This window comes from Manduca sexta, chromosome 13, assembly GCF_014839805.1.
Source record: "Manduca sexta isolate Smith_Timp_Sample1 chromosome 13, JHU_Msex_v1.0, whole genome shotgun sequence".
Lineage (NCBI taxonomy): Eukaryota > Metazoa > Arthropoda > Insecta > Lepidoptera > Sphingidae > Manduca > Manduca sexta.
The window spans coordinates 2613560-2631920 of record NC_051127.1 but is presented as its reverse complement, the minus strand read 5'-3'; the positions used below and the strand labels follow the sequence as shown (position 1 = coordinate 2631920).

Below are 18361 nucleotides of genomic sequence, written 5' to 3'. Positions count from 1 at the left end.
TGTATTAAAAATGCAAGCTTAGGCTGTTTAGGTAGAAAAATGTCTCGTCAGAAATTAGGATCCGTTTTCTCTGGATAATTATGAATTCCGTAAACGGTATTATTTTTCCAAACATACGGCTGCATTTATAAGTGACTGATAGTCCGCGAAGAGTTGCTGTTTCACCGTATAGGTTGTGGCAGATCACCAGAATTGCAAGTATTAATAAATTTTGATATGACATTGACATGTTGGGATCGTCATGAGGTAAGTTAATTCTATTCCATATTTATACAGACTTCGGTAAATACGTATACCTAATGATGAGCTACTTTTAGGTTCGTTTTCTTAATAGATGTAAGATGTTGGACACCTCTATGGATTATCTAAAGCCACTACCAGTGGTATATTATGTAGCAAAGTGGAGCGTGCGCTCGTATTACATGCTGCAGATTATAATTATGCCCCACTTCTTTTCAGAGGAACCCTTGTTAAGGTTGGAATTTCACCATGTAAAAGACTGCCCATCTATAATTGGTTGTATTTTCTACACTAACACTATATAGAAAAGGATATTATTTCCTCAATCTTGTTGTTCAGGTAAGATTTAAAGGTTTGTTGTAGGTGAATTGTGATGCTAATCTTCAGATCAGAGATATTGTTAGATGGCAAAGCAGCACTCATAACTCCCGGATATTGCAACAAGAATTTTATGTGTGGAAACAGCATTTTCAATGCCTGTTTCATGGCATATCTTAAATTTGGCAATGTGAAGACTACTATTGTGGCTCTTGCAGTGTTACACAACATTGCAATTGCTCAAAGAGAGATATATGCCACAGAACAGTGTGTCCATATTGAAGAGGTGTCAGTATCAATTATTATCATCATTGACCCAAAATCTAGACTAAAGTTGTTCACACTGAAAGGTAACTAATTATACAACATAATTAAAGTTAGTCATTGTCATTTATTTTTATAAAATTTATATTTTTCTTTTATTAATATATCTCAATTTTATTTTTTTTATTTCACTGGAGCTCATTGTCCATCTGAATAGCATGCAACTCTTTTCTGTGTTGCACTTCTATTGTTGCAATTTATTCTGCAGATGTGGGACAAACCTGAAATTATGCAATGTATAAGCATCCAACAAAATTTGAAACAAAAATGTTTATTCAAATATACAACAGTAGTATCCCACAGGATTATAGTATAAATTATAAATTACTTAATGATGATTTGTTAATACCTCCATTATATTTCCAGGTTGATGTGTATTATAATATAATAATTCATAATATGCATGCCTTAATCGGTGGTCTTTACAAATTCTAAATCATATTTGATTATATGTTTACTTGTCATAAGAGCCTTTATATATATGCCTACATGATAAATAAAGGTTTTATTTATTTTCCTTTTATTTTAACTAATAAAGACCTCAAAAATATATTTTACTTATGACCTACCTAAAACAACAATATCCTACATGATTATAGCATAAAATGGATACATACATATCTCCTTTATATTTTCTATTGGAAGTGAGGGTCTGAGGAGGCACAATGAGCATTATCTACAAAATAAAATTGATTTATTCCTTTTATATTTCATTGTGCTGTTTTTAACTTTATTATTTGTGCTGAATGCCACCAGGGTACATAATCACTATTTTATATTATCCAAATATTTTATTTATATGAATATTTTAAGAGTGGCTATCATAGTGCGTATTGTTGGACATGCGCAATGCATGAGTAGCAATATTACATTTCAGTTAGCACAGCTCCCCAAATGAATCTACGACACCTATGAAATTGTAGTTCGTGACGACATTCACGTTCAAGAATTCATATTCTTTAGGGATAAGAAGTTTTTGTTAGGGAACGGGTTCATACCCGCTCCCTAATCAATTTCTTCAACATAATCTTGTAAAAAAGTAATAGTTAGTAATGCAGGAATGCATATCGCAAACGTTCAAATACAGAAAAGAGCTGCACCAACCTTGTCTTCCTCCAACTACTTTTCACTTCTCTACCATTTTATCGCAATTTGCTGCCTGCGTTCTTCCAAGTTTTACAAAGAATTTCGAGAACAACAAATAAATTTTCCTCCTGTATTTATTTTATTTACTTTTTTGACAAACGCCATTGTGACTATGACAGACAATTTTTTTTAATGTCTATTTCCATAGACAAAACTTGTTAGTAATTGGTAGAACTTATTTAAATTATTTTTTCTACGAAATGGCAAACATTGTGCACATTTAAAGGCCTTTTGTTATCGGAGGTTGATGATACCATTATGAATAAGAAATTTTATCGAATGCTCGATAAGCTTATAGGACGTTTTAACTATTTGCGATTTATACCTTCGATAAGGGTTTTATTATGAATAAGACCATTAGTTTATATGGACGTTCGTGTTTATAGAATATACGTCAATGTACGTAGGTAATATGCACCAAAGACCATCGCGGCGCTTTGATCGTTGTTCCTGGTAAGGTGTACATATGTTAAGGAGTCTGGTAGATTTTAAAACATGTTTCTCCGTTTTTGAGGATATGCACGTGATTAATAAATATTGTATTGATGGTTAGTGAGGCAATAATTTATGAAAGAAAAAGCAATAAAATAAAATTTATTCGGTTGTAGCGATAATTTTTCGGTCATATATAATAAAGTAAAACACAAAGAAATTAAAAATGATAATTGCATTTATAAAATTGTCAATTTGTCGCATTTTTTTATTTAGTCTGGTTATAATTTATTTGTTGCATAGATTTTATCTGATGTTTGAAAAATTTGCCCTTAATAATTTACAAAAAGTTTGTTCACGTAAACAATGCCTACAGCTACCCATAAATACAAGAAACATGATGTCAAATTACAGTTCAAATGTCAGTTAATACAATAAATATAGGAATGGGATTTCTGTGTGGTTTCCCGTTTCTCCTTATATTAAGGAAAATTAAATTATACAGATGATGAGCGAATAATAATAATTCATTCACAAAACATATTTTTTCAATAATTCTGCAGGCTGATATTGCAACCAGTACAAGGGTAATTTTAATTGAATTAGAATATGTCGAAACCTTTCTGTGGTCTTAGAATTTTATTTATAATAATAGTTAGTTATTTTCTATCAATACGTCTAGTTTGTACCGCTTTTTATTTGACTGCGAAGAGCATTCTGCAAGCCCCGATGTTCTAGCTTAGGCTATGCAAATTTGAATCTTGTGCTGATACCTATGTTAGCCGACAAACAACTTGAGCACAAGACCGCATCGTGTGGCCGTAACATAGCTACACTGACGTGCAAAGAATTGCCCCACCAGGCAGCAGTGTGCTCAAGTTTGTCAGCTAAATGTATTCAGTCTCACATACAAGAAATCTTAATGCCTTTATTCATAATTAGAAAATGGAACACAAAAACCTTATGTATTATAATTATAACATATCTCTCTGCTTCATTATAAAAAGATCCCATGTTAATGTTACTCATGATGGAAAAATTAGATTTAAAATTTTCATGATGGTCAAAATAAGAAATGACAGTTATTCATGGTTCCTCTTTGCATTTGTTTTATGGGATGATTGGATTTTTTTAGTGAAACAGACATAGACCTATATTGTGATATATAATTCAGATAAGATAAGATGACCTATTAATAGTCGAAGGAGGTCGCTGGATGCGTGTCGCTTCCAATAGGACGATGAGGAAATCTTTGAGGGAGCCCTGTGCTCAGCAGTGACCGTCCTACGGTTGATGACGGTGATCATATAATAACAATGTGTGTAAAATGTATAAAAGAACTTTGTAATCGTGATAAGTAACAATAGGTTATTATGTTCGTTCAGGAATTCTCCGGCCTGACCAAGGAGGAGCTGATGAAGTATGCGGATGACCCGTTCTGGGTGAACCTGCGTTGGTCGCTCTTCGTGTTGTTCTGGGCGTCGTGGCTGTGCATGCTGGCCGGAGCGATCGTCATCATCGTGCAGGCCCCTAAGTGCACGCCACCAGAGCCCAAGAAATGGTAAGAGTTCAACATTCTCCACAATTCATAGTATTGATAAATATAATTATATTTTTGATGTGTTTTGTTATGGGCAAGGTAAAATGACCTCAATGTACCTGGTAAGTAGGGTGGGGATAGTGTAGAATAACGAATGATTTCAATCATATAACGTAAATAAAATAGCTCATCAAAGTTGTTTGAGTTGCGTAGTTTATGGTAGTGATGTGTCAACTCGAGTTGGGTTTAGATGGAGTCAACTCGAGTTGAATTCTCTTTAACTCGAGTTTAAATAAGTAATAACGTAAGTAGTTTTGTTGTTAATTAATATAAATACTTTATTTATGCTACGAATATTTAATCCTAAATACATAAAACATAAATACATGATGAATAAATAAATTCCTTTATTATTTAAATTCACCTGGTGAGTCATTACATTTGTAAAAATAACCCAAAACAAATCATTACTCAATTTCATCTTACCCAGTTAACTCGAGTTACTTAACTCGAGTTGAACTCGAGTTACGTAAATTTCAACTCGAGTTAGCTCGAGTTGTGTTTATCCCGAGTTGACACATCACTAGTTTATGGTACGACTGCACTGCTGAGGTCTCGGGTTCGTTTCTCCGTTCGGGCAGTGATATTGTTTTTTTTTATTTATTAGCTAGCCCGGTATCTGGAATTTGTCCCCGATGTGGCGAAAAGCTCGCCATCTATCACATCTTAGAACAGAACACACAGCGGTAACTGGGTGCAACAGATGCGCCTCTGCCTACCCCTTTGGAGATAAAAGGCATCAAAATTATAAAAAGCACAATCCATACTCTCTAGCCAACTTTATATGACATAGGCGTATTTTCACCATCTATTGTCAGGTACGAGCAAGGTCCTCTGGTCGAGCTGGGGCCGGCGAGTCCTGATGATGTGGAGGCGATGCTGCCCAGGCTGGAGGAGTACAGTGTCCAGGGTGTGTTCATGGAGACGCCTGTGTACGAGGTGCTGGACCAGCCGGACATACTGAAGCCTTTCAAGAACATGTTCGAGAAGGCCAGGAACGTAGGCATCAAGTGAGTACTTTATAGTATATGGCTCGTATTAGTAGTTGTAGCTCAACTTCGCTCAGAAGTGCGATATCAGCTAAGACGCTGTCAAAGTAAAGGCAGCATTCTGGATAATTTGCTACCATGGGAAATCATGTTTATTTTTTTAAATAGATGTCGCTAGCGTCGTGTACTGTTTAAGGGACTTTGTAGCGGGAAAGGCTCTATACGCGGGCGAAGCCGCGAGTAACACCTAGTAAAAATAAATTTTAATAATGTGTTAGGGTTGTCGTCATAATTCTGAGGATATATATTTTTAACCACGCTGGAATATGAACATAAAATTATGTATCAAAATTAATAGTTTTTACGATATATTTAAGTTTCATGATGAAATACGGGGCGTTCGCCATAACGGGCACAAATTCCTGACTCCTAAAACCGATTTCCATCCTTAAAATAAACAACAATGTTCATAATTTATAAATGTCACCCTCATGAAAGGTCTCCATGCTGTCATAATACATTATCTCTATATAACACAATGTTTCTCCAGGGTGGTGGTGGATCTGCTCCCGAGCTTCGTGTCCCTGAACCACACGTGGTTCCAGCTGAGCGAGAACCGCACCGCGCCCTACACCGACTACTTCGTGTGGGCGCCCAGCAAGGGCTTCGACGACGTCGGCGCACCCATAGCGCCCAACAACTGGGTATAATATAACCAACAATGCTTATGTCTTAGATATTATAGTTTAAATTTGGCTGTTTGTTAGAATTATTTGTAACCGGTGAATGGATCTGGATATTTGAAAACAGATTGATGAGTGCCTTGGTGGCGTAGTTGTACAGTACGACTGCAGTGCTGAGGTCTCGGGTTCGATCCCCGGGTCAGGATATTGGGTTTTTCTACTCAGTATCTGAGCGGGAGTCTGGAATATGGCGATAGACTCACCACCTGTCACTTCCCTGGATGAATTACACACAGCGCAAATGTGGGTGCACATGTTGGACCTCTGCCTCCCCTTCGGGGGTAAAAGGCGTGAATGGGCGCGTGTGTGTGTGTGATAAATCAATATTTCTTGCATTCGCAGTAGTATCTAATATCAAAGTGACACTTTTTCTGAAACCCCGATGGATAAAAAAATGCGTGTGAGATCCGCTCTTGAGCAAACTACAATTGACAAGGAATCGGTTCTAGACACATATTGCCACTTGTCCAACTACAATCACAATTGCCCTTCAGATATCGACGAACAACACGCCAGCGTGGTCGTACAGCGAGAAGCGGCGCGAGATGTACCTGCACCAGTACGACGAGCAGCGGCCGGACCTCAACTTCCTGAACAAGGACGTGGCGGACCACCTGGACAAGGTCATCAGCGCGTGGATCACGAGCGGCGCCGCCGGAGTCAGGTGAGGGCAGCTTTATGTAAAGAAAAAAAGAAAGAAAATACGTTTATTACGGTAACTCACATAAATTATAAGTATTCACAGTAATTAAAACTAATTATAGTAATTTAAAATAAAAGGCAAAAAATTTATGGCAAAAGGAACATTGCACCGCGTCATTACTAGCATTGTGAGTCCCATAGTGGCGAGGAGATAGACGCTGCTGTAGAGGAACAGATGGTTAAGTTCTTCTATGGAAGGGGAGAATTTCCAGTCAAGCAGATGGTGCTTATAACTAGCCGAGCTCCCTTCAACGGTTTTAATTCGAAGATGGTATATACTGCGCGTCGCGCAAATTCTGCTACCGCAATTCAGAATTGTGTAGTGCCATCTAGTGTGATTATTGGGCATTTCCTAATTATCGAGATATATCTCGTAGTTCCAGTGATGTTGCCGACATGGTGGTGTATACTAATTGTACCGTCACACTTAACATCGTATGTCTCAGGATGACGAGCGCAACGGAGTGCCACATAGTACTTTATAATTAGAATGTCTATAGTTTAAGGCTCGTTTGTACACTAAAATTGTAATAAATAAGTAAAACAAAATAAATGTTATTATATTATAATTATTAAAACCGCCGTCTCCCGCAGGTTACTCAAAGCGCGCCATCTCATCGTGAACGTGTCCGCCGAGGCCGTGCCGAACTCTGGGCGTGGGAGCGACCCCGGGGTCGACCACACGCACCGCGCCTTCTGGCGACACTCGCCCGACCCGCGTCTGACACAACTGCTGGGACACTTCGCCGCGCAGGTCAAGGCCATCAGCGAACCTGATGGTGAGTATCAAATCTCTCTCTCTTTCTCTCTCTCTGAAAAAAAGGATTGGGTTATTACTGGGCGTTATCTCAGATTAGCTTTGCCTGCGGCTCCGCAAAAGTTTTTCCGGGATAAAGAGTAGCCTCACGAGAATGTTGACGCGGTAAAAATTGCTTGCAGTAGTCGATACCTGAAAGTTCTCTTGCTAATCTAACTTCACTACACATTAAGTATATGATTATGTTGTGTTCTCCCGCAGCTGTGTTCACGGTGAAGGAGGAGTCGGAGCCGGAGCTGGAGCTGTTCATGTCGCTGCACAACATGTCGTCGCTGCGGCCGCCCAGCGCGGCGCCGCTGCATCGTTCTCCACACACCTCGACCAGCTCGTCTCCACCATCAACGCGCGTCTACCTTCCTGGCCGGCGATTAAGGTAACTGACGCAACTCATGAGTATTAATGATCAGTGGGGGCTAGGTCAAGTCTGTTTTAATTGGTCGAAGGTAGAAACGCTCGCACTAAGGAACCAATCGACAAATCCGCTTGTACCTCTATCTTACTACCATAGATAGCGTAAAATTATCTTGATGAACATTTTGGGGGTTTGGTATGATTGATCTGATCTCCTGGTCGGCTTAAATAAATTGATTTAATAAAAAGTAAGCGTTTTTTAAAAGAGTAAAAAATAAATTATACAAATAAAATTATCTCTGCTAAACCTACTGCGCTGATTTGTGTACCTATTCAGAAATGAAGGCGATAGAACATGTCACTTACCTTAATATTTTTTTTTGAACGAGCACAACAAAATGACTGCTCTGCACCTAATGGTAAGCGCGGCGCCATCCAGATAAAGTATCTAATGGCAAGTTATAGGGTATTTCGTGCTATTCGACATGCTACGGTAGAAGGACATTGCATTATAGCCTTAATTAATTACTTTTATGATAACCCAATATTTATTGGGCAAATAACAACGCATCATACCATTTCCAGCTGGTAGCGAATGAGACAGACGAGGAGCTCGCGGCGTTCTCGCTGCTGCTGCCCGCCGCGCTCTGTGCTGGAGCTGCAGCAGCTCAGCGAACACGGCAACGAGACCAAGACCGTAAGGCACCGAGTTTTTAAGCACCCTGTATAAGTATACATATATTTATACAGGGTGCTTAAAAATTACAAAACGAAATAAAGCAAGCTAAATTGCTTCGATTGTTATAAGAAATATTAACTTCTCAACTTATCAATTGTAAATAAATACAGCCCGCAAACAATTTGAACATACTGCTACGTGTTGTTTTACATTAGTATACTTGCTCTTAATGTATAAAAAAATCCTCTTCCACCATATGACATAAAAATATGCTTATATTTCTAGTATTAAACTGCTCGGCAAAGAGTCCCCACTGCACTTGATGGTAAGTGGAGTGGCGTCCAATAGAATGTGGACTGACTAATTGACACAATTTTCCTTGCCTGTTGGAATAGTGGCACACTTACGTGAGCCACTATAGCGGGTTTTAACACGTTGTCTATGGTGGTCGTTATCCGGACGGATATAAAATATATCTTAAACGATCCGTGTTAATATGTGTTCCTTTGTCCTGTGCAGAGCTCGTGGCTGTCGCACGTGGTGCCGCTGCGCTGGGACGTGACGGTGGAGCACGGCGCCTACAGCGTGGCCGCCGCGCCGCCGCGCAACCGCACACACAACCAGCTCCTCGTCTGCGCCAGGTGCATTATTTTTCTAACACGGGCAAAACCGTTTGCAGATTTCTCCCGAACTCATATACTGGGCCCTTATTCTGTATGATAGTGTAAACACGTAACGCGGCCGTGTCATGTTATCTTCGAGAAATGTGCGTGGAATGATATTTTGTAAGCCAAATTTCTATAGTCCTAAACATGATGCGTTGTGTTACGTGCTTGTTAAAATAACGTGCGGGATAGAGAATAAGGCCCCTGTATAACGTATAAACTGTCCTACTGACTGAAAACATTCGACTCTCCCTAAAATCGATGGTTGCGGGTGCGCAAGTGCAACCCCAACCGTCGCGGGAGTCGGTGGCCTGCACTATACTCCAAAGCACTAGCAGTACTTCATTAAGGATCGGATTCATAATGATCAACGACTGCAGTGCTGCGGTCTTGGGTTCGATCCTCGACTGAATTGAATTTGTTGATTGAATTAGTGCCCGATATAGAGGTAGGCTCGTCCCATAACACATCACAGGACGGAATACACACAGCTAAAAGTGGGTGCACCAGTTGTGCCAGAGTCTTTTTTTTTTATTGCGAATTGAATGACGAAACGAGCTTGCCTTTCGCCTGATGGTAAGCGATACGACCGCCCATAAACAGTAGAATCACCATCTAACTCATTGAATTATTGTACTGTTTGGTATTCCACTGCGCTCGCCATCCTGAGACATGAGATGTTAAGTTTTATGTCCAGTAGTTACACTGGCTACAATGTCCTTCAAACCGGATCACAACATTGACTACACACTGCTGCTTGGCGGCAGAAATAGCGGTGGTACCTACCCAGGCGGACTCTCACATATGAGAGATCTACCACCACCTATCTGTGTGTATAAACTAAAGTAACGTGTGTCGCAGGTGGAAGGCGGGTCACACGGGGTACGTGGCGGTGTACAACCCCGGCGCGGAGGAGCTGCGCGGCAACCTCTCCGCCGTGCCGTCGCTGCCCGACTCCCTCACCGTGCACCACGTGTCGCACCGCGTGCGGCTCTACACCAAGTGAGTATCCACGGGAACCATCAGCCACGAAACTACTTCACCTAATTCTAAATTGCCTTTTGTGTATCTATAAAAGATACTACTACAAACATCGTGAAGAAACCTGCATACCTGAGAAGTTCACTATAGGAATTTCGAGGGTGTGTGAAGTCTACCAATCAACTCTAGACCAGCGTGGTGGACTAAGGCCTAATCCCTCTCAGTACTAGTAGAGTGGGACAGTATATAATATAGGGCTAATATTATTATCTGTAATAGATTTTGTACATCTATAATTCCCGTGTCGTAATGGCGTACTCACGGCTATATCAATTTATGCCGGAAAACCACAATTTGTTTTTATTCCAAAGGACATTACTGAAGTAACGGGCAACATGTAATTTATATGACAATTAAAGAAAAACTTATATGGGGTATTTATATTAGTAGCCAAAGAATTTATATAAGACCCACAAAAGCCGAAACAATAGTTTTTAGATTTTTGTCTGTCTGTATGTTAGTATATATACAATCATATATATATACTAACATATTTATATGTAATTTTATATGTAACCTGTCAGAATTCACAGAAATGGCTCATAGATGTATTGAAATCAATTGTTATGGTGTTATAATATATGTATAAATAAATAAATAAAACAAATAAAAATCATGCCAAAAACTATTGCATGAAGTTGAATACAGTTTCCATCGATATATTTCTAGAGGTCTAACTTAAAATATACTGTCAATTTTCACGCGCGTAGAACTGCAAGCAAAGGCTAGTAATGTAGTAAAACCCTTACAATATAATATAATGCATTATTCATTCCAGTTTCACATCCAACCACGCCATGGCGGCGGACGACGTGTTGGTCCCTCCGCGGTCCACGCTCGTGCTCTCCTACGTGCCCAAGACAAGCGCGGAGCAGTGAACGGACACGCTGACCCGCCGAGTACACGAGGCGGAATATTATGCATTTATTGGACCGTTCTAATATAATAGCTGACATATTAATTGGTTGTTTTATTTTACACGGGCCTTATTCTCTATCCCACACGTTATTTTAACAGTGCGTAACAAGCACTTAGCGCGTCATGTTTAGGACTATAGAAATTTGGCTTATAGAATACATTTCCCGCACATTTCTCGAAGATAACATGACACGGCCGCGTTACGCGTTTACACTTTCATACAGAATAAGGGCCCAGTAGGCATATTGTTACGCGCCACTATCCTAGTCGATGACATCGGGCGTTTCCGGAAGTATTCGGCTGCGCGGTCAGGCTGGTAGAAGAGAAGATATGTCACGCGCGACATTTCTATTATTCTCTCTTAGTCCATTGAAAAGTTACATTTGGGGTTGCGTTTTTTAGAGGACGCAATTTTATTTTTTTGAAGTGTAGGGGGCGTCTGTGTAAAGCTAAAACCAAGTTTGTGGGGTCGCCACCCTTGTCCCACGGCCGCCATCTTGAAAATAGGGGTTGAAATGGTTTTTACTATGTATCTCTTAAACTATTTATCTGACAAAATAAATTATAAACATTTTTGTTGCAAATTAAATTCTCTACAACTTTGGTTCAGTAACTTTTTGTCGTAGAACTATAAATAAAAAAGTTATAAGCGAAAATGTTAAGAAATTCAATGTTAAGCAAAGTCCATTGCAACGTCATCAGAACGTGTGTTTATAAGGTTCATAATACTTTTTTTTGTACTCTCATTACGTACAACACAAACCCGCGGTTGTCGGCTTTTACGCGAATTACTTGGATCCTGAATCGCTTTGGCACAGATGAAGCAATTGTTCACAAAATCAAAGTCTGGCTCTGGAGCTTCTGAAACTGATAGCAGTGGCGAAGCGTCAATATAATTCAATTCCTACCGGCTTCCCTTTTAAGTTTATTTACGTTTGTCTTAGTTTTGTTTTCTGTTAAATTCACCGTGATATGTTAACTAAGACAATTTTTTGTTGCCTCAAGATACCTTTTGAAAAATTTCACCCTTTGCCACTGCTCGATAGTAGACACTATCTGGACCCCATTGCCATTGCAATGAGGTCAAAATTTCGAGATTATGTAAAAGACAAAAATACAGACTACCGATGCAATATTGTTTGCGTAACAGGATGAGGTGCTATCATTGGTTATTGGTGTGATGCGTCTTTACATTTAAAAAATATCAGAGTAAAAAAACTGATAATACTATGAGGATTCACAGTGCCTTGTACACGGGGAATTAGATCGTTATTATTTGTATCGGTGCGGCAAAATGGTGCGCACTACATCAGCTGATAGTAGGTACAGAAATAGGTATAGATGAAACAATTATGCCGGCTTTGCTGTTAGGCTTACTATTTATTTAATTAATCTAAGAATAATTTACTAAATAAAAAAAAACTTAATCTTATTGTACTGATGTAATGATAAAGACTTATCAATCTAAGATTTTTCACCGTATATTTTGTATGTATGTCTCGTCTCACCAATAACCGAGCCGGTGTGATATCAGCTACTAATGCTAGACTCCGGGTTAATATTGAGAATATCAGGCCCGGATATAGGGGGGGGGGGGGATTCAAATTTGGCAGACGAATACTCAACTCATAATTAACGCAACTTTGACTATTGAGACGTCCAGTATATTAAACACATAAATTATTTCTCGCGGGGCGCGAAATGATGATGATAACAAAGGTAAAAATACAGGTGTTCGTGGGCGGCATTATCCAGATTTTGCCGCGCCTCCAAAAATTCAAAATCAGGGGTTGGAGAATATATACCCAACATCACTTCGACCGAAGCGGGATTAGAACCCAAGACAGCGCAGCAGGCGAACTCCTCACGCAATACTACTACGCCACCCAAAGTCCATACTATGAATTGTAAATATTGAAAATATTAAAATTACATGGTATCGATCGTATTTTTTTTATAGTTTACGTCGATTAACGAGACGTTCAATCGTCTGATTGTATCTCTACAACCCTTCATCAAGAACAAGGCTGGAAAATGTAAATACTTAGAATATTACTGAATTACCAGCCCTTTCTTAGCTCACCTCCTTGGGGAACCAAATCTTCCAAAACAGTTTCATCGAGGGCCTTTTTTGGGCCCTTAGTCTTATAGCTATGCCACTCGCAAGGAAAAGTTCATTGTGATTAGAAAGAGAGGAAGGTTACAATTATTCGCCTCCTGGATACCATTTAAAATAAACGCTATAAGAAGCTTATAGTAGTTTATTTGCATAAGCCTATTGCACTGAGAACAATCTCAGAACAACTGAAACGTGGAAAATCTATCCACCTCTACACTCTACCATTTCGATAGAGATGCCACTGTTCGTCGTAGGAACTGGCGATCGCCGGCAACTACACTGTACACTAGCAGATCTGTAAGCGTAGAGCGTGATACAGGGGCAGCAAGCTGTGATTTCACTTGCAGTCAGCCACGAAAGTAGATGAACAAATATAAGAATGTCTCGGTGGCGTAGTTGTACTGCATGCGAGGTACGTTAGCGCTCTGAGGTTTTGGGTTCGAGTCCCGTGTCAAGCAATGTGATATGTGGGTTTTTTAGTTCAACATCAACCCGGAGTCTGGAATTTGTGCCTGATATGGCGATAGGCTCGCCGCCTATCATATCATGGGACGGAACACGCTTGGCGAAAAGTGGGTTGCCCTGGTTGCGCCTCTGCATACCCCTTCAGGGATAAATGCCTTATGTTGAGTTTGTCTCCGTATCAACAAACGGTTTTAGTTAAAATTAACTTCAAAAGGTTTGCTTAAATTTAAACAAAAAAAATAATCGATTGGAGTTATAGAATCGGTTTGAGTTTTGCATTTGTTTTGCGGCTGACTGTACGTTTTCGGTAAGTAGTATTTTCTCAAGCCAAGGCAGCATTAATGTAAACGATGAGGTCTACACCACTACTGTGTACTATCTAGGATTTAAATCTTTGTAGTAAAAACCAGTCTTAGTCTTTTTTTAATATTTTGTTGTACTTAGGTATTTATGGAAATGCTATGCTGCTAGTTACTGTTCTAACGCTAATCTATTAGGACTTCGAATGCAATAATTAGAGTAAACGTGATTTTGTAGGATTCAAAAATAATTTTAACTATTGAAAATAAGATATGTTTTTTTATGATATTGATACATTGGGCAGACACATACACTTCTCAACAAAAAAAATGTAAATAATATTGACAGTATCACATTTCTATTATGTTGTTTAGTTAGTAATTTAGATTTTATAATATTGTGTTTTACTCCATTTCGAAGTCATATTCCACGAAGATGATGCCTCTTAGTTTGAACAATTGCACCATACTTTATTCAGCTTTGTAAAATGTGAGTAAATGTACCCATAAGTTTAGTCTAGGATACCGCAATTCATTAAAACTTTGTTCCTAAATTATTATGTACATTTTGATTTTTTATGTGCTTTTATTTTATTATTTATTTATTTGCATTACTGATGTTCAAGGGTGGCGGTGAACCTAGTTCCAAAGAATAATAATCTTTTTTTCTAGCTAACCGTTCCATAAGGTAGTGATCTTTGTGTAGGCATCGACTACCTAAGGTAATGAAATGAGAAACTGTTTATACCTAAACTCAGACTCTTAAATGTTTTATATGATTAGAAAAAGTAACACTTGGTAGAGTCACAAAGTTTTTGGACACAATATTAAGAAATTATAGGTTTGCTACATTTTTTTATTTTAATTGTCATAGAAAATAGTAACCTGAGAAATATTTTTGGGGAGTATATCCTTTAATCCTACAAATAGGCTTATAGTAATAATTTAATTCATCTCAAAATATGGACTCTATATCATCTTTCTTGCCTTAAAACTACATAAACAATTATGTGTCGTAAAATATTATGAAATAAATAAATAAATAAAAAGGGAATCAAAGTAGCTGCGTCGGTGTGGTCGAGAGACAGTTCTCGCATTTCGATTCTTGGTTAAGTTCCATTGTATAGTTCCATAATTGCATATCGCAGAAGTCCATGTAAATTGAGAAACGTCTTTGAACGTAAGTCGGCGGAGGTTAAGACCGGCCCACCGCCACAACCGGTTTACCTTGCAGCAACGGATCCCCTGTTTGTTAGTGGAGCGGTTTGTATATATGCTAACACAGGTACAAATTTCAATAGCGCGATTCAGGACGCGCGTTGTAATTGGTCTGACGCGTGGTTACGTCGCCGGCTGGGAGCTACAAGGCGAGCGTTGAACTGTCTCGTTGTAAAACTTACATGTCAACCCGGGTTTGCTTGTGATTTATGCACTTTTTTGTGTGCTCATTAAAATAATATTTTTATTACATTGGCTAACCTAACCCAACCTAACCATAACTACATTTATAATTTTGTGTTCCTCTCCATCATAAAAGGATATTATTTAAATATTAGTATCTCATTTTGACTGCCTGTTATTTAATCGTGTACGTTATTTGCCCTTAGATATCTTTATCAGATTGTATTATTCTAATATTAAGGGCTGTGGATTTTTAAAAATAAATAAAATTTCATGAGAAAATTGAGAAATATTTACGCAAAGGTTATCATAATTATATGACAAATAAAAAATAATAAAGAAATGTAGAGTCATTCGAGACGTTTCGTTTGTCCTGTCAAGCCCTTTTTTTAAAGTCGGACAATAGCTTACTATTCTCAATGTGTTATTCGAATTGTTATTCCATTGTTCTAGAGAATACTTCGAGATGTTAGTACAAATATAGTATAATTATTTCTTATGTTTACCCGAATTGTAGACATTAAAATTAAACTACATATTTTTGGGATTTTGTCGCGGTTTTAATATTTTAATTTTCTCCCGATGTTTCGAAGACTGCAGCCTTCGTGGTACCCCCGTGACCTATAAAAACCGCAATAACATTCGAAAAATAGTTTAATTTTAACAAATATAGTATTTTATAAGGTTTCTGTAGAGTTAGTTTAAAGTGTACTAAGGTATTAAGTATGTTTCATTAATTTAATTTACTTTACACAGGTATGCATAACTTCACGCCTTTTCCCCTTTCCAGGGATAGGCAGTATAATATGCACATTTCGCAAGTTATGTGAGGTCCCGACATAGGAGATGAAACTATCGCCATTTACCAAGCACATTTCAAGTCTCTAGGCTAAGTAGTACCCCAATATCATTGACCGACCGGGGATTTGATTTCGAGACATTAGGGCGGTAGTCACGGTACTCGCAATATAACAATGCCAAGGGCAATCATGTACTCCAGTCATTGCTAGTTAGTAAATTTTTATTTACTATAGTCATAATTATAATAATCCGTATAATTAATTTATGTATTAAATTTTCTCATGCAATAGGGCGTTCCATCGCCTAATCATGTACAAATTCCAATGCTATCTAGAAAATCAAAGGTGTTTTTCTAACCGAAGAATTCATAAAATTAGGCGGACCTAGTAATCGAACCCTGAGCATTACGTTGTTCGGTCCAAGTTTGATATCGCTGGACGACTGAGGCGACCGATTTACAAACGCGTGCGGAACGAATGGTGCGATAAATACGAGTTTTTAGTATTTTTTGACTGATTGTGTTCAGTACGAATTCAAATATACAGAGGGCTTTTATATAATGTTTTATTGAGGATTCGGAAGAATAACTTTACTGCATCTGGTGAAGCTGAATAAAAATTTGTTTCTTCAAGTACTAAAATACTTCTTGAGAGAGTAATTTCATTTTAAAACTCACGCAGATATTCCGTTCTCAAGACTGCCAAGCTTAATACGTAACATCGACTATAAATATCTATAATATGGATATTTGAAGTGGGGTAAAGTTCGGATATATTTTTTTATAAGGTGGTGGTAGAGCTATCAGTGAGGACGTGATGCGAAGTATAGATGGGTGGTAGAGCCGCGAATTAAGACGATGCAAGGTATGGATGGACCCGGTTCGACCGCTTTAACATATCTCACAGAAAGTCTACGTAAAGTAGCAGCTTGCTGCATTTATTGTAGCCAATGTAACTACTGGACATAAGACTTAATATCTCATGTCTCAGGATGGCGAGCGCATTGGAATACCAAACAATACTTAATTCAAGGTGATGAATGGTATCGCTTACTATTAGATGAATGGCAAGCTCGTCTCGTCATTCAAAGCAACAACAAATAAAATTTAAGGAGGGTTCAAACAGACCGGCGTATTTGTGTCGACTGTCGACACTATGACCTCACTCCGGTTACAATCAGCTGCAGAGGGGTCACGTTGCCATGTATAAAAACAAGGTGTATGAGTTTACCTAAGGTCCAAAATACCCTAACCATTCTCGAATTCCACTCCCTTACTTTTATTATCGGAAATGCATTATATATTATAGTTATATGACAGTTACATGTCAAAGTAGATGTTTTAACATGTAACTGGAGTGAGCTCACAAATATTTTGTTGCATGTAATTTGTTATTCTTAGCATTAATTTAATTTAATTTTTTTTTGTTAGACAATTTATTTTTACAAATAGTTAAAGAATATAGTTGTAAGTTATTATGTTATTATAGTTCCGTCAGTCGAATTGGGTGTAACCTGTAATGCTCAGCTGTAATGGCTGTGTGTTGATGTAAATAAATAAATAAAAAAAAAATATAGTGATAAGTATGGGTTATAGGCAGTGTATAAATTAACATTAAGTGGTACACTTGCTGTTTTGTCGGCCTATAACTATATAAACAAAACTACTTGGTGATAGCTTCGAACCTTGAACTAATTAGTTAAAGCTCTAATTTGATACTGTAGCGGTTACCTTTTTATTTCGAGGCATAATATATTACAGTGAAATTGTATAAAATATGTTTATGAAATATGGAAAAAAAGTTATACGCTACCAAATTTTTTATGTGATACATCATACAACTGAATTATGCTCACGCCTCTGTATCGTATGGGTCGGCAGAAACTAATCCTCCAGACAGTGCGAGTGGCTCAAATTTCAAAATATGAAATATCTTAAAAAAATCACCCTCATTAGCCTTTACTATTAGCATAGTTGTTACTTATTATCCAGTTTCATGGCACTCTGGGCGATGCTCTGACTAAAGCAGATAGTCGCGGCTTCTCAAATTCTGCTCCTAGATAAGTGATTATATGATATATTTTTTAGTTTTAGGACCGATTTCCTTGTTATATCTGATAGATATTAAAGCACTATATTATGGTGTGCTAAGACGCAATGGTGCTCTTAGGACTTCGCTCCGTGTCTAAACTGAAGACTTTTCTTTAGATCATTATCGTGCCACATAACATGACGCATTTATCCCTGATAGGGTATGCAGCGGTGCAACCAAGGCACCCCCTTTTCGCCAAGAGGTTTCCGTCCCATGATGTG

At 38.2% G+C, this 18361-nt stretch overlaps 1 protein-coding gene and 1 long non-coding RNA gene across 2 annotated transcripts; one reads left to right on the top strand and one right to left on the bottom strand.

The window, feature by feature from the left end:
- Window positions 1–929: 929 nt before the first annotated feature.
- LOC119189141 lies at window positions 930–2122 on the bottom strand. The gene is made up of 2 exons (XR_005112270.1): window positions 1987–2122; window positions 930–1103 (listed from the first exon to the last, which is right to left on the bottom strand). It is a non-coding gene; the product is annotated as an uncharacterized LOC119189141 (long non-coding RNA).
- A 1711-nt stretch (window positions 2123–3833) lies between these two features.
- On the top strand, window positions 3834–11008 carry LOC119188444. The gene is made up of 11 exons (XM_037438232.1): window positions 3834–4021; window positions 4879–5070; window positions 5600–5753; window positions 6287–6456; window positions 7089–7273; window positions 7513–7684; window positions 8122–8128; window positions 8255–8359; window positions 8861–8982; window positions 9868–10008; window positions 10826–11008. The coding sequence occupies exons 1-11, from the start codon at window positions 3834–3836 to the stop codon at window positions 10923–10925; spliced, it is 1536 nt and encodes a 511-aa protein (XP_037294129.1). The 3' UTR covers window positions 10926–11008.
- The last annotated feature ends 7353 nt before the right edge of the window (window positions 11009–18361 follow it).

Bases quoted from the DNA above. Each gene is read 5' to 3' on its own strand.
- LOC119188444 (XM_037438232.1), top strand. From the start codon at position 3,834: ATGTTCGTTCAGGAATTCTCCGGCCTGACCAAGGAGGAGCTGATGAAG. The intron at 8,360-8,860 runs GTAAGGCACCGA...TGTCCTGTGCAG, and splicing joins ACGGCAACGAGACCAAGACC to AGCTCGTGGCTGTCGCACGT. The intron at 10,009-10,825 runs GTGAGTATCCAC...TATTCATTCCAG, and splicing joins CGCGTGCGGCTCTACACCAA to TTTCACATCCAACCACGCCA.